This window comes from Trachemys scripta, chromosome 10 (assembly GCF_013100865.1).
Source record: "Trachemys scripta elegans isolate TJP31775 chromosome 10, CAS_Tse_1.0, whole genome shotgun sequence".
Taxonomy (NCBI): Eukaryota; Metazoa; Chordata; order Testudines; family Emydidae; genus Trachemys; species Trachemys scripta.
In genome coordinates, this window is record NC_048307.1 from 50,161,805 (window position 1) to 50,182,244 (window position 20,440).

At 38.4% G+C, this 20,440-nt stretch overlaps 1 protein-coding gene across 1 annotated transcript in view; it reads left to right on the forward strand.

Moving 5' to 3' along the window:
* Window positions 1–20,440, forward strand: part of SCAPER (S-phase cyclin A associated protein in the ER) — a gene marked incomplete in the record, with an annotated part of 368,987 nt that overhangs the window by 257,450 nt on the left and 91,097 nt on the right. Inside the window, 1 exon segment of the mRNA XM_034784768.1 lies at window positions 7,398–7,513. Coding sequence (XP_034640659.1) covers window positions 7,398–7,513 — 116 coding nt within the window.

Here is a 20,440-nt window from a genome sequence, read left to right on the forward strand (position 1 = left end):
TTCTGGTCCTATTTTACTATGTAGCTAATAATATAAGACGGTGACAGAGGAAATCTGTGAAAGGTGAATTCTTGATTTGAATATTCATTCATAGATTTTTTTAAAGGCCATAAGAGATCATTATGATCATCTAGTCTAATCTCCTGCATAATACAGGCCATAGAATTTCACTCAGTAATTCCTGCATCCAGTCCATAATTTATTGTTAAATCAGGAGCAGATATTTTAGAAAAATACCCAGTTTTGATTTAAAAATTCAAATGATTGAGAATCTACCACAGGGATCGGCAACGTTTGGCACGCGGCTCACCAGGATAAGCACCTTGGTAGGCTGGGCCAGTTTATTTACCTGCTGACGCGGCAGGTTCGGCCTATTGCGGCCCCCACTGGCCGCAGTTCACCGTCCCAGGCCAAAGGGGGCGGCGGGAAGCCGCAGCCAGCACATCCCTCGTCCACGCCACTTCCCGCCGCCCCCATTGGCCCAGGACGGCGAACCGCGGCCAGTGGGGGCTGCGATCGGCCGAACCTGCTGCATCAGCAGGTAAATAAACTGGCCCGGCCCGCCAGGGTGCTTACCCTGGCGAGCCGCGTGCCAAACGTTGCCGACCCGTGATCTACCATATCCATTGATATGTTGTCCCAATTGTTAATTATGCTCACTATTAAAAAATTGTGCCTTATTTCTGGTCCGAATTTGTTTAGCTTCAGCTTCCAGACATTGGATCTTCTCATACCTTGGCATGCTAGAAAATAGAGCCCTCTCCTGCTAGAAACCTTCTTTCTATTTAGGTACTTAGAGACTGTGATGAAGTCACCTGTTAACCTTCTCTTGTATAAACTAAATAAATTGAGCTGCTTTAGTCTCTCAATGCAAGGTAGGTTTTTCGGAGCTCGACTCATTCCTGTAGCCCTTTTCTGAACCCTTTCCTGTTTGTTAACATCCTTTTGTAAAGTGTGGAACCAGAGCTGGATGACGCTGTTCTAGTTATGGTCTCACTAATGTTCTGAAGTAGTGCATGCAGAATTCTAAAAGTACTATTTGTTAAAGTTCAGTTTATTTCAATGTAGGTGTTATTGTGTGTTGACTGGCTTGTTCAAATAAGTCCAAGTTTTCACCTCCTATAGTACATTATTTGCCATGATTTCAAAAATGTAAAATAGCTATATAATATGAAGAATTGTAAAATAACTAAACGAAATTAAATGTTGTAGCGGTGAAGACATATTGACATGTTCATGTGTGTTTCTTTGTGTATTGTAGGTATAGGCTGATATAATGCAGTGTGATAGGGAATAAATATAAATGCTTTTTAGCACATTTTTTTTAATTTTAAGGATTTTTGGTTTTTTGTATGAGAAAATGTAGATCAAAAATTCTTTTAAATTACTTCAGGTTAGTTAGTTTGCTAACTTTGAAATTTGCGGACTTGCCAAACCTCCTTGTATCATTTGATAAGTGGTGCTTCTGGAGGTACCGCAGATGCCAAACCTTGATAAAATCCACCCTATCTTGTTAATGAACATGCAAACAGTTGTTCCCCATCTGCTGCCTCTGTCTAAAAGGCTAGGAAGCCCTTCCTTCTTGATCACAAAGGACATAATTATTGTCTGTAGAAGAGTCAAGTACAAAGACAGTTCATCCAGTCTGACCGCTACTACACTGCAGGCCACCAAAGATTAACAGCTGCTTCTCCTTTGATTAGGTTAGGTAATAATAGTTACTTTAGTTAATAATTGGATGGATTCCCAGGCCATGTAATTCAGGTTTAGGCTGTCATTTTTTGTTGGCATGTAGCTGAGCTGTATTATTGGAATGGAGCCTGTAATCCTATTAGTCAGTTGTCACTCAAGTCATAGTAGAGAAGATCAGGGGAATTCAAATCCATTAAGGTGTTGTAACAGGTAGGAAAATGAGTGAACCACACACATTCAATTTTCAGGGAACTTTCTTGATTATGCTTCTTTAATTAAATCCAAATCACTCTAATTATAAAAATAAGTAATGTTTGTTTAAATATTTTATTTTTCATAATTAAATCCTGTCATAGAATTGTATAAACTAATCTATATAGGAAATAACAATTTATCTTTGTTTACTTATCCCTTCCTACATGGATACTTCTGAATAGATGCATAACTCTTAGGATGTTACATTGAAGTGGGTTACTGTATTTTCTGTATGACAGACTTATAATGGTATAAAGATTAGGAATTATTTTTTCAATACGTCTTTAGTCAAGTGCGTTGGCTTTCCTCCTCTACAAACAGGACCGCTGCATTTCACAATGTCAAATACTTGTGAATGGGCAAAAAAGCCCATTTTTCTATCCAGCATTGTTTTTGGTTACTACCATTACTATTCACTAGATTACATCTCTAGAAAATGTTTTCTAAAGGTTAGTTCAAATCTATGTTGCTCAATAAGAAAAGTTTTATAAGGCCTTTTTCGGTAACAGATATATATATTATAATGATAGTCACTTTTGCTCACTTGTTGCCTGTTCATTTGCCTCTGATTTTCTGCACAGCAGGTAGTCTCAAACCTGCTAATCCTTTTGCATTTGGAAATCAGGTGTGCATATTTGTGCAAATCTATATAGAGGAGAAGCAAAATAGTTTCATGTGCTGTTCCACAATCCAACTGACATACATTGATTTACATTTTCTGAACAAATATCTTTTATATGGATTAGTTTGAGGAATATCATTCTTAGTCTAAATATGTAACCCCTTCCAAAGGGCCAGATTTTACAGTCAGGTTTATAGAATGGGTCCCAGATAAACATCTAAGCTGAAATATTTTGGAACCTAAATATTTTAGGGATCCAGAGGATTCTTCAACATTGCAAAGAGTGTTTTATACTGGATCTGTACCCTTTCCAAATGGGGATTTAGCAGGCAGGCACTGTCCTAAATTATTGTAGAGTGCTAGACTATGGGGCTCTGATCTCATTGAGACACCGATTACCACAGTAAAAATAAACAACAACAATATCATGAAAAGTCCCTTAAATGTGATTCTTTCCTTCTGCACTGATTGGAATTGGGGCAAGCTTCCATCAAAATGTTGTTTAGGCATGTAGGTAGAATAACCAATATGCCTCAACTTCCTTCAGTATCAAGGTTCTGTAGAAATATCTGGGAATATTTGTTTTCCCATGTAACAGCTAATGAAAGCCTTAGCACTCCAGACCCGATATGAATTTGGGTCACATTCTGGAGGAGTTCATTTAAGGGGAAAAAAGTGCAAGGGAACAGATATTCTGCATCCATATTTTTACGCTTTGAAAGGATTGTCTTAGACCAGCACACAGATGTATCAAAAGCTTGCGTCTGATGAAGTGTGCATTCACTCATGAAAGCTTATGCTCCAATACTTCTGTTAAGTCTTCAAGGTGCCACAAGACCCTCTGTTGCTTTTTACAAAAGCTGATAATCACTTCACAGCAGATATAATACTACAAGTATGTATGAAAATTCATTTGATATCTTTTGAATTTCATATTTCTTAGATTAACAAAATTGGTATTTTTTCTTTTTTTAATACCTTTATTAATTCTTATTTTTTGCACAACTCATCTTTCTAATACAGCCCATGATATGCTATATGTAAGCTGAGGGTGCCCTCCACTATACACACACACTTATTTTCTCACCACTCAATCAGATGCCATTTTCATTGTTAGGGATCCAGTGACACACAACACTCACTCTGGGAACATTATTAGTGCAGTGTTCAAGAGTAAATGATACTTCTGTGGCATCATTTCTTTGGTTCCCATGACCTCTGCTGACCCAAGGCCAAGAGCCCCAGAGTTGTCCCTGAACCTGGGATTCTTGGATAGAAAGGTAGTTGTGCGGTGACTTAATCATTAGGCTGACACACATGTACCATATATATGTAGTTAATTCAGTAATCAGCAATGTGTGTCAACAAATAGTTGAAAGACTCTTTAAAAAGTCACTTGTACTTTCGTAAACCCCACTCTATGTAGAACACATCCTTTAAGATAAATTCATCCAAGAGCATGCAAGAAATCAGTGATATCAACAGTGGATTCCAGATCACTGAGTGCCAGGTTTTAAAGTTCCTTTACTGCAGTAGGAGCAGTGAACAAATAATTAGCTCATGTATTTACCCCAATCTTGCTACCATAATCATTTTAGTTCTTCTTCTCCTAGCCTTAGTCCCATCTGTATAGGGTCAGCCCTTCAAGTCCTCCTTCCCCATTCCACTCTGTCTTGAAGTAGTTCCTGGAAACTCCGCAGCTAATCAGATGCTTTTGTATAACATCCCTCCATCCACCACAATAATTTTAGTTAAATCCTTTTATTTAATCTTGTTGTTTTGTCTGTCTTTCATATTCATGAGGATGTTTATCATCGTGGTATACAATCAACAAAATGTTCATGGATTTCATTGATGGTCTGGATGAGGAAATAAATAGGACGTTAACTATTTTTTTCAGAGATACTGAATTAGGAGGAATTGCAAACACAATGGAGGACAGAGAAAGAAAACAAAGGGACTCTAGAAAGATTAGAAATATAGACAAAAACAAACATTCTTCAAAAATGCAAGTTAATCTTTTTTGATCAAAAGAATCTGAAACACAGATACTCAATGGGAGGGATAGATCTAGAAGAGTAATACTGAAAGAGACCTAGACCTAGAGGCAAGAGCAAACATTAGACATGAGTTTGTAATCTGATACAGAGATCAAAAAGGCCAATGCTATTTTTGAATACACATGTGAAGACATCCTCTTACCACACATGTAGATAATAGTCCTTTTCTTTGTGGCTTTGATGCGACTTGACCCAAAATAAGGTGTTCATTTCTGGACACTTCATTTCCTAATATATAGATATTAAGAAACTGGGAGGAATTTGGTAAAAGCAAGAAAATTTGATATGGAAAAATTACAAGGCAAAGGAAAGATTTGGAATGCAATATGTTTGCTAAGCAAAAACTAAAGTGGGAATATGTAATAGCCTACAATTTTAGGAATGGTGTAATCAGGAAGGAGGGAGAAGAATTGGTATAATAAAATTGGGTATAACTTGGAGTAATTACATGAAACTGAAAAGGACAAATTCAGGTTGAATGTCAGGAAACATTTCTTGATAGTGAGACCTAATAGGTTGTGGTATAATCTCCCATAGGAAGTGGTGAAAATTGCATTGCTTGTCTCATTTAAAACTAGAGTGGATGCAACACTAACAAATGTACTATAGGGAACAGTCCTGCACTGGCAGGTCAGTGGCTTTTCCATTTGTATCCTCTGATGCATTTATCTAGGAATTCTCATATACATTTCTCTAAATATATTGAATGTACATGTTGATTATTTTGTGTATGAGGTTTCTTGGTAACTACACTGAGTATACACTTTTAATCACAATGGAAAGTGATAGCTTAGAAATGTTTTTAACCTTCATATAGGACTCAGTCCTGCTCACATTAAAGTCGCTGGGAAAATTCCCATTTACCTCAGTGGTCCAGGATCAGACCTTTCTGGAGGATGTGACTAATGGTATATCTTCACTGTAGAGTTAAATCGAATTATCTACACTCTGGTTGCTTTTCGAGAGGTAGTCTGGCTCAAGTTAGAGTGGCTACATTGCAAAATAATACTCAAGCTGCAGTGTCCACACTGGTGCTGCACTTGCTTATTTGTTGCACTAAGACTTCTGGTGGCATTTCCTTTGGTTCTTCGTGCTGCAATAAGCTGAGCTGCTCTATGAATTCTTTCCCAGTGAATTGTGGGAAAATTTGTTAGTCTTTTCTGGGCACACGGGAAGAATTGTGGGAAGGCATTGGAGTACTAATGGCACTTGAGTGGAGCTAGCCTGTGTCCACACTACAGAATGGTTTAGTTAGCAACTAATAAATTGTGCTAATTTGAGCTTTAGCCTATACCCGATAGACCAGCCATTTCCAATTAAAAACACCACCCTACTTGAGTTAAGGGTTTTTTTGTGTGGATGGGACTCGAGCTAAGCTTCATCACTCAAGTTAAAGCTGAAGTGAAGACCTACCCTAAGAGTTAACTGGACTAAAACTGACTGAAATTTTGGAGTCACATAAACATTAAACCTATAGAAATTGCTAGTTGGCTATCTAACAACTTATGTAAACTGGCACACACAAACAGTTTTCTGTCATTTCACACCAGTTGCATCCTTTGAAGATAAGTCTTTTTTTGTTGTTGTTTACAAATCCACATCCAATGCACATTAGACAAACAAAATTGCTTCTTTATGATCTCTTCAAAATCTAGCTCCCAACATGGTGTGAAATGGAACTAGTAGATTGATGGGAACATTTTTTCTGAAACCTTGGGCAAGCCATTTAAATAGGTTACTGCTTTACCCTTGTGTGAATGTTTGAGAGAGCTAAACTTGCTGGGGAGAAAATTATATGCTCTTAAAACTTGTCTTGTACTGTGGTGTTTACATATGACTTCTAATATTGGTAAGAAAAAATGTGGGTTATGAAATCCTATTAAATTATTTGTTTTTACCATAGTTTATAGGGGGCTGTTCTGACATGCAGCACCCACAAAGTGCTAAGTATTTTACAGACAAATCATATATGAATATGATCCCTACCTCAAAGTTCTTACAGTCTAATTATAGACATGACACAAGTGAAATCAACAAACAACTGGAGAAGGAGGGAGGAAATTGGAAAAAGAGAGGTTGAGGGTTACAATAATAAGGTCCCACAATTGTTAGGTTTGTTATGTGTGGTGTTGGTGTTGGTTCTGTACCAATAAAATTAATTGAAGTTTTGCTATTGACTTCCAGGGGTCCAGGATCAGATAGATAGTTGATGCACATGAAGTTTGGGTAATTCCTATTTATGCTTACAGAAATTAATCCCCGAAAGGGGGGGGGAAATCAGAAAAGTTATAAAATACATACTTGTCCCTCATTGTTAGAATGTGTCCTACAAAATTGCACCTCAGCTATCAGCTAAATGAGGCTCATGTTAAAATAATCTTCATTATGGGCTTGATCTTGCTTCCACTGAAGTCAGTTAGAGCTTCAGTGGGAATAAGATTGAGCCCTAAACCAATATCTGTTTAAAAAAATCAAAATAGCAGTGGTATTATAATGAAGTTACAGTGTATATAATATCATCTGGAAAAACAATATTCAAGTAACATTAACTCCTGCATATTCAAAGGGGTATTCTGCTCCATGCTTCTGTAGTGAAAGAATCAATGCACTAATTAAAAAGGTGAACAATCTGTTTAAACTGTATTAAGATTTTATCAAGTGTACATCAAGGCAGTTACACACCAGACACATCTTTTAAATACTAAATTTGTTTTTAAATTTCAGTAAATATTCCATATAATTATTATTCTCTATTTGTGTTTATCCAGAATGCGGCAGATCAAATAGCATTCCGGGTTGCAGGAGGACTCACAGCCCTTGAACACATTCTTCAAGTAGTGATTTCATCCACGAATCTGAATGCAGTTTTACGGATTCCTCCTAAGTATGTATGGTGCTACAGTTGCCATTTTGAATCATTACTAGATTATGCCATCACTGATGGGGGATATTTCTTTTCCACTAGCCCCATTTGACTTTATTATTTATCTAACTGCTTGCTGCTCCTTCCTTCTGGTGTAGATGTTAAAAACCAAGGGCCAAAATCTACCCTGCCATTTAAGTTCCAGATGGAAGACCATATTTGGCCCCAAAACTCTAGGATCAGTTTTAAGTCTGTAAGTGTTTCACTGTTTCTGTTTCTTTGAGAGGTGATCTCCCTGCCTATCCAGAGTGAGGAATGCAGCAGAGACCTATCTCTCTGTAGAGAGGAGACTCACATTTTAAAAAAGTTAGACTATCAAGGTCCCTGTTTTGTTTTTGTTTTTTTTAAGTGCTTTTATGTGTTGTGATCCTAACTTGATCCAAAGTGAAACAGTTGTTCCGAGATATCACCTTAGATTCCTCCTGTGCCTCTGACACATTGGGCAGTCCAGTTCCTCCACTGGTTACAGTTGCTCGCTGGTTGTGGTGCTTCTTCCCAAGTGATGCCAGCATATATAGTATCTTCTGTCACTGTCTGTCAGTTCATCCTTGGCCTTCCTTGCTTTCTCTCTCCTCCCTCAGGTGCCCAATTCAATGCTTGCTAAGCATGTCTCCCATCTTCCATATGGTGTACATGTCCCAATGAGCTGAGCTTTCTTTCTTTGACGATATTTTCTAACATTGCCTGCTCTTTGATCTTCCTGAGTCTCACATTTGTTATTTTGTCTTTCCATGAAATGTGTAATATCTTCCTCAGCCATCTGTGATGGGCAGCCTTCAACTTCTTTTTATTAGCCACTGTCATCAGCCAAGTCTCTGCTCAGTATAATAACATGTTCAGTACAATCGCATGGTATAATAATTTAATTTGGTATGGAGACCTCTATCTCACCACATGTTCATCCTTCCAAAAGTATTATTTGCTTTTCCTGATCTCATTTGAATATCTTTATCGCAGTTACTTTCAGATGTCATGACACTCTCCAGATAGCCAAACTCTTCTACCTATTCAATTTCTTTTCCATCCGTGTAGACTTTTGCATCTATTGTTCGGTTTCCTACCTTCATAATCTTGTTTTCTCTGCATTTACTTTCAAGCCAATTTTTGCTGCTTTCTGTTCTATCTCTGATGTAAGGGCAGACATTCCATTCCATGTCATACTTAGTAAAGCAATATCATTGGCAAACTAAAGATCATGTAACTCATCAGTAGTAACACATTTTACATCATTCATGATACCTTTTGTTGCCTGCTTCATCACCCAGTCTATTGCTAATGCAAAGAGGATTAGTGATAGCACACACTCTTGTCTAATTCCAGTCACGATATCAAACCACACACCTAGGTCTGTGTCTGATCTTACTAAGTGTATACTTTCATTGTACAAACTCCTTCAAATGTTGAGTAGCTTGAATGGTATAGCAATATTCCTCAGTGTTTCTCTGTGGACACTATCAAGCACTTTCTTAAAGTCAATGAAGTTGATTAAGATGGGTTTTCCCCCCAAGGGGTAGGTTTTTCTGGTGATTTGTCAGAGAGTGAATATCTGTTCACACAATGATCTGTCTGGAGGGAACCCAGTCTGTTCATCTCGTAATATTCCATCCGCTGCTTTTTTCATTCCATGCAGCATAACGGTAGCCAATATGTTGTCCAGAATAGATAGCAATATAATACATCTCCAGTTTGTGCACTGGGTGAGGTCATCCTTTTTTGGCAATACCGTGACGATACTATCTTTCCAGTCTTATGGCACTTGTTCTTTCACCCATATTTCATCACAGAGTTTTGTTAGCTGCTGGGCCAGAATCTTGCCTCATGCCATTAAGTACCTCTGGTTGAATTCTGTCAACCCCAGGAGCTTTGCCGTGTTTGATGTCTTTGATGCTCCTAGATATTGCTGTCTAAAATTGCTACTGGAAATATATCTAAGTTCACTGGTAGTGCAGGAATGCCTCATTATAGTGCATGAGAAATAAAAGGCTGAAGGTTAAGCATCAGGACCCCTAAAGGTGGCCAGGTGTCAGAATGGGCTGCAGTTGGACAGAGCTCCTGCAAAAATGTTAACTTAGAAGAAATTCATTAATAGCATGATCTCCTCCTTTATCTAATCTTTTAATTGTAATTTGTATCCACTTTAAGGCCCTCTTACACTGCCAGAGGAGAGTAAAGAGGCTTTAATGTGATGAGAATTGGGCCCACGGTCTTCTCTCTTGAACTGTTTTCATTGTGAGTTTGGAAAACACCAGCAATATTTAGTGTACTTCCAAACAGCAATACTTCATAGATTTCCTGTGGAGTTTGAGAGCTAAATTGTCTCTGTTGTAAAGTGTGATGAGACAGAGCTGCATCTCAAGAAAAAGAGCATTCAGAAGTAAAATGCCTCTTGGAATTCCCTGCTTGCCCTGGAAGGAAGGGAGAAAAAAATTGCTGTACTCCTTTTATGTCATGTAGCATCTGGCCTGCTCCACTGGTGAGCATGTAGGGATGATTCCTTTTCCAGTGAATTGTTCCTAGGGCAAGTAACTTGGTAGCAGTCTTTGCACTCCCTCAAGCACAGGAGCTGTGATTGTAGGCAGGGCCAGCTCCAGGCACCAGCTTCTCAAGCAGGTGCTTGGGGCGGCCGCTCCGGAGAGGGGTGGTAGGTCCAGGTATTCGGCGGCAATTCAGCGGACGGTCCCTCACTCCACCTGGGAGTGAAGGACCTCCCGCCAAATTGCCGCCGCAGATCGCGATCGCGGCTTTTTTTGTTTTTTTGTTTTGGCTGCTTGGGGCGGCCAAAACCCTGGAGCCGGCCCTGATTGTAGGTGACCCTTATATGTGCAAAGGTGAGAGTCCTGTCTCCTTTCTCACACTGTGTGGCCACAGTTTATCCCTAACTGTTTAGAATGGCATTTTTTTCTTTTTTACTTTTTTTAAAAAAGTCTCATTTTGGCAAGGTTTTGTTGAGGGAGTTTGAGAAAATTGTGTTTATATTACTGAGAAAATTGTGTTTAAAGTTTGCTAGACAGTATGAAAATGTATTAGTTTTGAAAGGAACTTGCTGTGCTGATAAATGAAAACCAACGTCAGCTGCAATGTTCATATAACTGAAAAAAAAATCTTAGAAGATATAAGCAAAACTTTTTTTTCTCCTCTTACATATTAACTACCCACCCTGTGTCTGGTTCCAATGGTTCCTTACTTTCATGAGCACTAAACTTACTATTTTTAAAGTACTTTTTGCTTAAAATGTAATACTTTATATTAACACATAAGCTTTTAACTATCTCTGAACTGTGTTCCCAAATCAAATATCTACAGAAAATAGAGATAAAGGTTAATCTTTCTATCTGTTTTATATATCTAACAGATTCACAGAGAGACATCTGTAACAATAATTTTGCACCAGTACTCAGAGTGATTTGTTTCAAGTTATTATAAATTGCAATCTCTAGTAAGCATCCACAGATATAAAACGTAACTTTTTTTTTCAGAACTAAAAGAAAACAAACTGAACTCTTAAAAACACATCATTCGGGGTGGCAAACCTGTGGCTCCAGAGCCACATGCGGCTCTTCAGAAGTTAATATGCGGCTCCTTGTATAGGCACCAACTCCAGGGCTGGAGCTACAGGCGCCAACTTTCCAATGTGCTGGGGGGGGGGGAGAGGAGGGTGCTCACTGCTCAACCCCTGGCTCTGCCACAGGCCCTGTTCCTACCCCACCCCTTCCTGCCGCCTCCTCTGAGCCTGCCATGCCCTCACCCCTTCCCCATCCCCTCCCCAGAGCCTTCTGCATGCCACGAAACAGGAGGTGCGGGGGGCGGGGGGGGAGGTGCTGATCGGTGGGGCTGCCGGTGGGTGGGAGGAGCTGGGTCGGGGAGCTGATGGGGGATGCTGACTTACTACTGTGGCTCTTTGGCAATGTACATTAGTAAATTCTGGCTCCTTCTCAGGCTCAGGTTGGCCACCCCTGCACATCATTGAAATGAACAATGTCTAACTGTCTGACTGCAGGGTGTGGTATAACTTACTCTGAAGAAAATAGAGTTATAGCAACCTTCTCTAAGTGAAAAGAATGTGTTAATACACTGAATCTAGGAGTCTCTTGAGAATATCACTAATTATGCTGTCAGACAATTTTGATGAAATGATGGACCTTTTTAAAAAGACTCTTCTCCATTGGAAGGAATCAGTAGATCTCTTTCTCATCCAGGTACAAATAGGCATTGCTGTATTATTCTCAGCAAAATCATAGAAGAATCTCTTAAGGTTGTTTTTTCCATCTATATACAAGATGGCAAGACCTTGACTCAATATTCAAATTCTGCCCTTCTAAATACTGGCTTCAGCATTCACTAGTGCATAAATATATTCAGGAATGATGGATGATAATGGAGTATTATGGGGAATGATGACATACGATTAAAAGAAATAAAATCAGATATTTAATTTTAATTAGTTTTATTAACACAACATTTCATTTGGTACTTCTTTTAAAAAGGTATCCTACTAGAAGCAGTCACTTGCAACAATTATTTTATGTGAAAAAATAAGAAATTTTACTCCTTATTTTATTCTTTTCTTCCAAATAAGCCCTTTTCCTTTTATATTGCATTCATTGTATGTAGTAGGCTATCAATCTGTAGCTTGCAGCTTTTGTAAATTGCCCACTGTTCTCAAAGTCTTCCATGTCTTCACAATAGCTCTGGTCACTGAAACATGCTACCAATTGAGGAGGCATCAAAAATAGCAATGGACCTTTATACTGGATTATTTAAATAACAAGACAGTTTACACTTGAACAATGTAGTTTTGACTTGGAGGAGTACCAAATTATCTTCAAATGCATAGCTCAGAACTTTCTTGAGTAGAGGTTGGTTAATTAGCATTGCTGTTGCCCAGCCACATGCCATTAACCATTGTATCAAATTCAAATATGTTTATGTTTATATTTAAAATACTTTTTAACCAGTGAGGCCTGCATGTTGGGAATGCAGTTGCTAGGCGGTCATGCATTACAGCTGGGAAATATTGTCTCAAAGATAGTTTAAAATTCTTTCACTTTCTGAATAACCTTCTATTGGCAAAAAAATTGCAACACTTGGAGAAAAATCATAGTTTAGTAACTTCTTATTGTGCAAGAAATAACAAGTAAATAAGGCAACTCCCATCTTTTCATGTACTGTGTATTTATACCTGTCTACTGGATTTTCCACTCCATGCATCTGATGAAATGGGTTTTAGCCCACGAAAGTTTATGCCCAAATAAATGTGTTAGTCTCTAAGGTGCCACGAGTACTCCTCGTTATTTTTACTATGATATAGTTCATTCTTTTGAAGATGTGAAGCATCTTTGATTTGTATTTGATTTATTAGCAGTACAAATCATTACTCTTTGAAAGGTATTTGAAAATGCTGAACACTGTCTAGTAACTTTCAGTCATTACTTAGAACAGGATATATGTTTTCAGATTGCTTCCTAGACCCTTTGCGTATCAACCTGTGATTATGAGTCACTAAAACATTTTGAAAAGTTGATAAAGCAATTTTGCATTTGTAGGGAACTTACAAACAACTGTCAGTTATTTTGACATTTTTTATGTTCATGGAAATTGAAAGAAATGGTAACATTCCAAAATGATGCCCAAGAAGGTGTTTTTTTTTTTTTTTTTTTTCCCCAAACAGCAGCATTGGAATGCTCCAGGATGTATAAAGTACAACAAGTACATTTAAAAAAAAAAAAAAACCCACTCCAAAACAGAGAAATTCTAAATTTTATGCTAACAGGAGGGATAGCTCAGTGGTTTGAGCATTAGCCTGCTAAACCCAGGGTTGTGAGTTCAGTCCTTGAGGGGGCCACTTACGGATCTGGGGCAAAATCAGTACTTGGTCCTGCTAGTGAAGGCAGGGGGCTGGACTCAATGACCTTTCAGGGTCCCTTCCAGCTCTATGAGAAAGGTATATCTCCATATGTTTTTTATTAGTATTTTATTCCTTCCAACAAATACAGTGTGAATGGAGCTTTTTGCTGGGATTTTGTGTTGTATTTCTCTGAGGCATTGATACACCGTTCCATTTACAGATTTGTCGTAAGTGTTCAGTTCTACATAGACTAATTTCAGTTAAAATTTACATAATAGTTTCAAATATGCTATTCTGAGATTAATTTTACTAGGAAAGGTCCTATTAAAATCCAGTAGTATTTTACATTGTGTGCATGCTATGTGTATACTACCATGGAATGCAATACATGTTCATAGTCTATTATTATTAAGATAATCTACTGTACTGCACATGATAAGAAACTGCTTTTGAAGTTAAATAGCTCAGTCAGTTCAACATACCAAGAGGGTCTGGCCAATATGCATCACATCAATATACCAGGTGAACCTCCTCCACGAAATAGGTTATTTGCTCTCTACAACATCAGCATTTCAGGTGCAAATATCATCCTGGGTTGTTGAAAAGTTTTTGGATTAATCGAAAACTTTCAGAAATTCTGTTGGTTGACTACATTGTAAATGAAGGAAACATATGAACTAATGACATAAATTTTACATATTACAAATTACGTAACTGAGGCTGAGAACTTGTCTGGCCAAGTTTCAGCCTAATGCAAATAAGAATGGCAGATTTATAAACCCTTCAAAAATGAGGTTAGAATGGAATCACAAACAGAGGTATAATGTCAAACTTCAACTATTTTTCTAGCTCTGTTAAAAGATCTGTGAGAGATAACTTTATTTTTAAAATAATGAAGCTAATATTAGACCTTAGAGTATGTCTATTTATTATAGTATATAAAATAAATATGTATTGGTATCATTTCATGTTTTGCTATGATTCATTCACATGGTGTATCTATTCCAAATCAGCTGTCACCAAGGTCAGAATCAATATAGTTCACTAGGTAGATCAGGAAATCCCAGTTTGGAGCTTTTATGTTGTAGAATTTATGATTAAATGTGTGTGTAGATATTGGTATTCATGAAATTATAGTATTTTTATGAATGGAAAAGGTGGCAATGTTTTTTTCTGTTTGTCTAAATAATTGATCAGGATTAATCTTTTCAGATCTAATGTATTTATTGCAACTCACTGAAGTAGAAAGACATTTTAATTATTTTTTTAACAGAATATCTTATACAATGCATATTTCTTTATGCGATTCATGATCTTTGTGTTTGCACCTGTATATCTTACATTAGGCGTATGTATTTACTTGTAAATATCACTTCATCTCTCTTTTTTTCTCTTCTACTTCCAATTTTTAGAGCTCATGTGGTACAAAATAGTAGTTAAAATGTTCAGGTTAATGGACTCCATAAACAGTAAGGATATGTGAATGCATTTAAAAGGGATTGTAATAAAATGTGACCATTTTATGAGACTACAGAGAAATTGAAAGACATCTCATTGAAAACATAGTTTTATTTGTCATATGTTAAATTGCTCCTGAGTACAAATAGTACATTCAAAATAGTGGGGCAAAAATTGTATGTAGGCATCCTGGTGGCTCTCTACGCAAGAGTGAATTTCACCTTTGGAGACTGTGGACGCAGAGATACATCTTCCTAAGCATTCCTTTAACTGGGCATCTGAAAAATAGCAGTATTCTGAAGGTTAAGATGTAAAATTTAGTAGAACTTTTATTGCTATAAGGGCAGCAATATTTCTACCAGATTATGCCCTTTTTCACAAGTATGGCTCTCACTTTGCTAATGAGGCTGTAAGAGGAATTTTCAGATTTTCAATTCAGAAACACATAGTATTCAACTAAAATCGATCACCCTTTTTTGAGCTTGATTTAAGTGTTTTTGTTAATGTCCGGCTATAGCGAAAGAAGGATAGGAGACACTGGATATGGTTTAATCAGGCCACAACTGTATTATTAGATGTCTGGGACTACCCAGCAGATAAAAGTGTACAATGCAGGTAACTCCATGATCATTTCAACACCTACCTGGGGGCTTCCGCCAGTCTCCCCTTTTTTCCATCATGGTCCTCCAGCAACTCATTTCTGGGACCTTATCACCCACCCTCCTCGAACAAGGGTTAAGGTGGGCTATAAGGAAGGGGGGTTGGCTCCCTGCTGTACCAGTCATAGGAGCCCTGAAACGCTCTCCCCTCCCCCTGTTTCATTCTTTAAAAGAAAAACCTCTCTTTTAAGTCTTTAACAAGCCATTTATCTGCTCACTGTATCCCTACCCTGTGGAGTACCTGCACTGAACATCTGCCCCACACTTACATAACGAGTTGCAACATCATAGCCTATCTCCCTTCCTACTCACCATAACCAAGTCCCCACAAACCTGCTGTGGGGATGGCAAAAAAAAAGCCCCACACCCAATGGGCCAATCTGGTGGTGAGGGAAAAATTCCTTCCCAGCCAACCTGGAAAGGAGTGACTATCGTGATGCCCACAGTAGGTCCTAACCAAACATGCTATTTTCCTTCCTCCAAGGAGAGGGAGGACAGGTGGGTGCTGCTCTGCCTGGTCCAGGGAAAAGGGACTTCTCCCACTGGGCTTCCCCCCTAGCAATTCCCCAGCCCTTCCAGTCTCTGGGGATGAGTCAGCATCACAATGCTTACCCAGTCCCCCTTTACAGCAGATTCCAAGTCTCTCTCTCATCCCCTGCCCATAAAGCACTACTATACCCCTTTCCTGGCAAGCCAGACAATGCTCCCCCTTCCCCCCACTTAAAGGTGCAGTGCAGTCATTTGAGATGTTAATTGCCCAATTTATTTCTTAGCTTATTCTTAGAGATGCTTCTTTTCTTTTAAATTAAATTAATGGAGATATCCTATCTCCTAGAACTGGAAGGGACCTTGAAAGGTCATCGAGTCCAGCCTCCTGCCTTCACTAACAGGACCAAGTACTAATTTTGCCCCAGATCCCTAAGTGGCCCCCTCAAGGATTGAACTCACAACCTTGGGGTTTAGCAGGCCAATGCTCAAACCACTGAGCTATTCCTCCCTTTTGATGTGGTGGAGTGGTGAACTAGGAATTACTGGTACAATTTCCCTTTACATGATATGAACAACATTGCATCAAGATTTATCTTTTACATAAGAAAATAGTACATCATCATGTATTCCTTTATAGACCCAAATCCACATCATATTCCTGAGTGTTGTGTTTTGCATTTGGGGTGACAGCTGTGAAAAAACACATCGCCCGACATTGGCTATTACACACTTGTACAGAAATTGGATTGTATACATTATTCTTACTAAGGTTGCCTTTAAATTTATGCATGAAATTTTTCTTCCAGATTCAACTTTTTTAGACAATATAAAATATCTAGTGTGTATGTTTTGTTGATGATGTTAACTAACACCACCATTTTTCAAACCATTCCCCCTTTTGAGGGCTCTGCTAACAGAAATCCATAGCTATCAGGGTTTTTTTAGTGAATGGCAAAACCTCACTCTGGCATGGAATCTGCTTTTTATTTTAACCCCTTAAATGTATTATACTTTAAAGGTTTCACAGACAGTGTCTAATACTATCAACTGATGCAAACCTTTCCCTCCAGGTGACTTTGTTAAAGTTTTTGGGTTAATCGAAAAATGAATCATGAAAATGAATGTGCTATGTAAGTAAACTGTAACTGGATTGTTGAGAGAGCTCCAGTTCCATAGGACGTGACTTTCTATGAACAACTGAAGCATGCTGAGACTTGGCTGTTTTAGAGCAACCATTTTTTTGCTCTCAGTACAGAGAATCAGTGTGATCTGATGCCTGTTAACCTGCTGTCACAAAAACTCCTTCATACAAATTCTTAAATAAGAGGGTTTTTTCAAGATGGAAGTTTTCCAACTGACTATCTTTAAAAAAACAAAGCAGTCTTTGGTTGTAGCTGATTCTTTAATGAAAAATAAAATGTAAATCAGTTTTCTTCTTGCCTTAAGTTTTGAAAGAAGTTTGCAATTTACTTTTCTTAGGTTATTTTGTGTTTTGATATAATTTACATCTCTGCTTTTTAAAGTTTGAGTCCTATGAAATGGCATTGTCCTATGTTTAGTGCTAACACGAGGAAGAAGTAAAAACATGGAAATAAATTAAACTAAACATTGTCATGTATTAATTATCAACGTGACTTCCCCCACCAAAATAGGTCTTGCTAAAGGATACCACTCCACTTAACTAAAATAGACAGTTTGTGTGGCATTGTATGATTTAACCATTTGTGCTCATCTTAAATTAGGAATCTGTCTGCTATTTTGTGATGAGGTTAAGCTATTTAGAAGTAGGTGAGGAGATTACACGGGCTATTATCCACATCTCTCTTTCTCCAAAATCCTGGCAGCATGGTGCAGCTCAGAACTTTAATCCCATGTCTACAAGATAAAGCTTTATTATAAAAAGATTTAACAATATGCCTGTTGTTTTGTACTGCCCAGATTGTTAGTTAGACCAGCAGGACAGCAAATGCTGCAGGAAAGATGTGGCATTTGTAAAAGACAGATGATCCATTTAGTGTGGGGGGGTCATTTTTTTAAGAACAAAACACTCAAAGGGGAGGAGAAAGAATTGGATTATAATAGGTTTTATTATTGGTGTTAAGGTATTAAGAATTAGTGTCCAGGTGTATTATTTCTTAGAGAAGCATTTTATAATTTTCATAACTGATTGACATTGTTGTTCAGTTTTCTGATTACTGAACAAGCCATAATTTAGCATACTTGAGTAAAAATTCCCAGTTTTGTAATATTTTATCTGTGTGCCTTCAATGAAAATCAAATTGGAGTTAGACAGCAAAAACCCTGCACGAGTAACAAAACCCAGGCAGGGAACAGGATTATTGCCTCTGCCATGGTCTTGCTTACTGACCTGTGGGCAAATCACTTAACCTATCTGTGCTTCAGTTTGGCTACCCATTTTCCAAACAGATAAAGTAATGTTTACATATGACAGAATGGTGTTGCAAGGCTTAAATAATTAGTTCTTTGAGTGAGTTGCACAATGTAAATGCAAATTATTCAGAGGCTGATAGCAGATAGATGGGGGGACATTTGTTACTATTAAAAACTTGATTGGAGGGGGAAAATTGTTTTTCTTTCCTTGTGTCTTGCCATACTGCTTCTTTCATCATCCAGTCATAGTAAATATCATGGGAAGCCAGCCTGAGCCATAGCTATAGTATGTAGAAAATATTGTGCATAATATTGTATATTGATGGATATAGTTGTTAGCAGTTGCAGTATAAAATAAAATATTTTGTGGCGATAGGATTCACCACTACCTTAGACTGAAAATACTTCCATAGTTTGCTCTCCCATTTTACAGTTTTTGATCTACTTTATAAATATTTCTGAATGTGGAGTGCTCTATTTATTCAATTTTTAAGTATTTTCACAATGCTTGTTACCTGAGGTCCAAAACAAGCTTTCTCTGCAAGGTTACTCTCTCTGGGGAAACATTCACTCCAGACTGGCAGTTGGTGTGAGGGCATAAGGGTTCTCTGAAGAGAATGACCTCCTTGCAAGATCAACATCCAAAACCTGCAGCATCTGTCGGTTTTCATGACCGTTTCTTTCTCTCTCTGTAACAGAGCTGGGTTTCACATTTGACAGTACTCAAGCACAAATCAACATTGCCCTGCTGCACTAGTATGTGAACAAACTGTATAGATGGAAGGAGCTCTTTTGGATTGTTTAGAATGGATTTTAGTGTGGGAACAGTTTCTTTCAGTTAATAAGTCAGGGCCTCTGAACTTTATACAAGAGTCTGCCAGATTCTACCATAAATGTAAATAGTGGGGGTAAATTGTACACTTGATTTGTCATATGTCATATAATAACTTATTTATAAGAACGGGTTCCAAACTTAAACATTTTCTGGTGAAAAATAAAGGAGGGTTAGTTCTGTTGGCTTCCACTATTTCTATTTATTAGTTGTAGTTAGTCTTTAGAGAGCCCATTTGTGAGTCAGAGAATTTAAGATCGTGTTGATGATGTACAGAATAAACAGGTAACTGTGAATTATGAGGATGTAATTCCTTTGAGGATTTCTGATGTCATTATAAACAATGTGAGTGAAGCTCCTGAGTTTGTTTATGCCGTCTTCAAAATCTAGAGATGGCATTATAGCCTCATAGTTCAACATTTTCCTGGTTGATTTTTAATTTTATATTTCATCCTGTATCCATACCTTGTCTCTTCTATTACTGTTCCACTGCTTGCCATTCTGTCTCTCTCTCTCTCCATTCTTTAACTACTACCCCATCTGTCACCTCCATTCTGCTCTTTTTTGTCAGATACCAAACTAACTGCTTTCTTTCCCTGGCAGAACAGTGAGAAGGCCTCTCAGCTCTCCAGGTTCTGTTCAAACAGCAGTGGTTAGTAAAACTTTGCAGTTCACCCTTGTGGTAGCACAACTATGAATTTGATTGTTTAAGTCAGGGGTCGGCAACGTTCGGCACACAGCTCGCCAGGGTAAGCACCCTGGCGGGCCGGGTCAGTTTTATTAACTGCTGATGCAGCAGGTTCGGCCGATCACGGCCCCCACTGGCCGCGGTTCGCCGTCCCGGGCCAATGGGGGTGGCGAGAAGCCGCGGCCAGCACATCGCTTGCCCGNCATTCTGTCTCTCTCTCTCTCCATTCTTTAACTACTACCCCATCTGTCACCTCCATTCTGCTCTTTTTTGTCAGATACCAAACTAACTGCTTTCTTTCCCTGGCAGAACAGTGAGAAGGCCTCTCAGCTCTCCAGGTTCTGTTCAAACAGCAGTGGTTAGTAAAACTTTGCAGTTCACCCTTGTGGTAGCACAACTATGAATTTGATTGTTTAAGTCAGGGGTCGGCAACGTTCGGCACACAGCTCGCCAGGGTAAGCACCCTGGCGGGCCGGGTCAGTTTTATTAACTGCTGATGCAGCAGGTTCGGCCGATCACGGCCCCC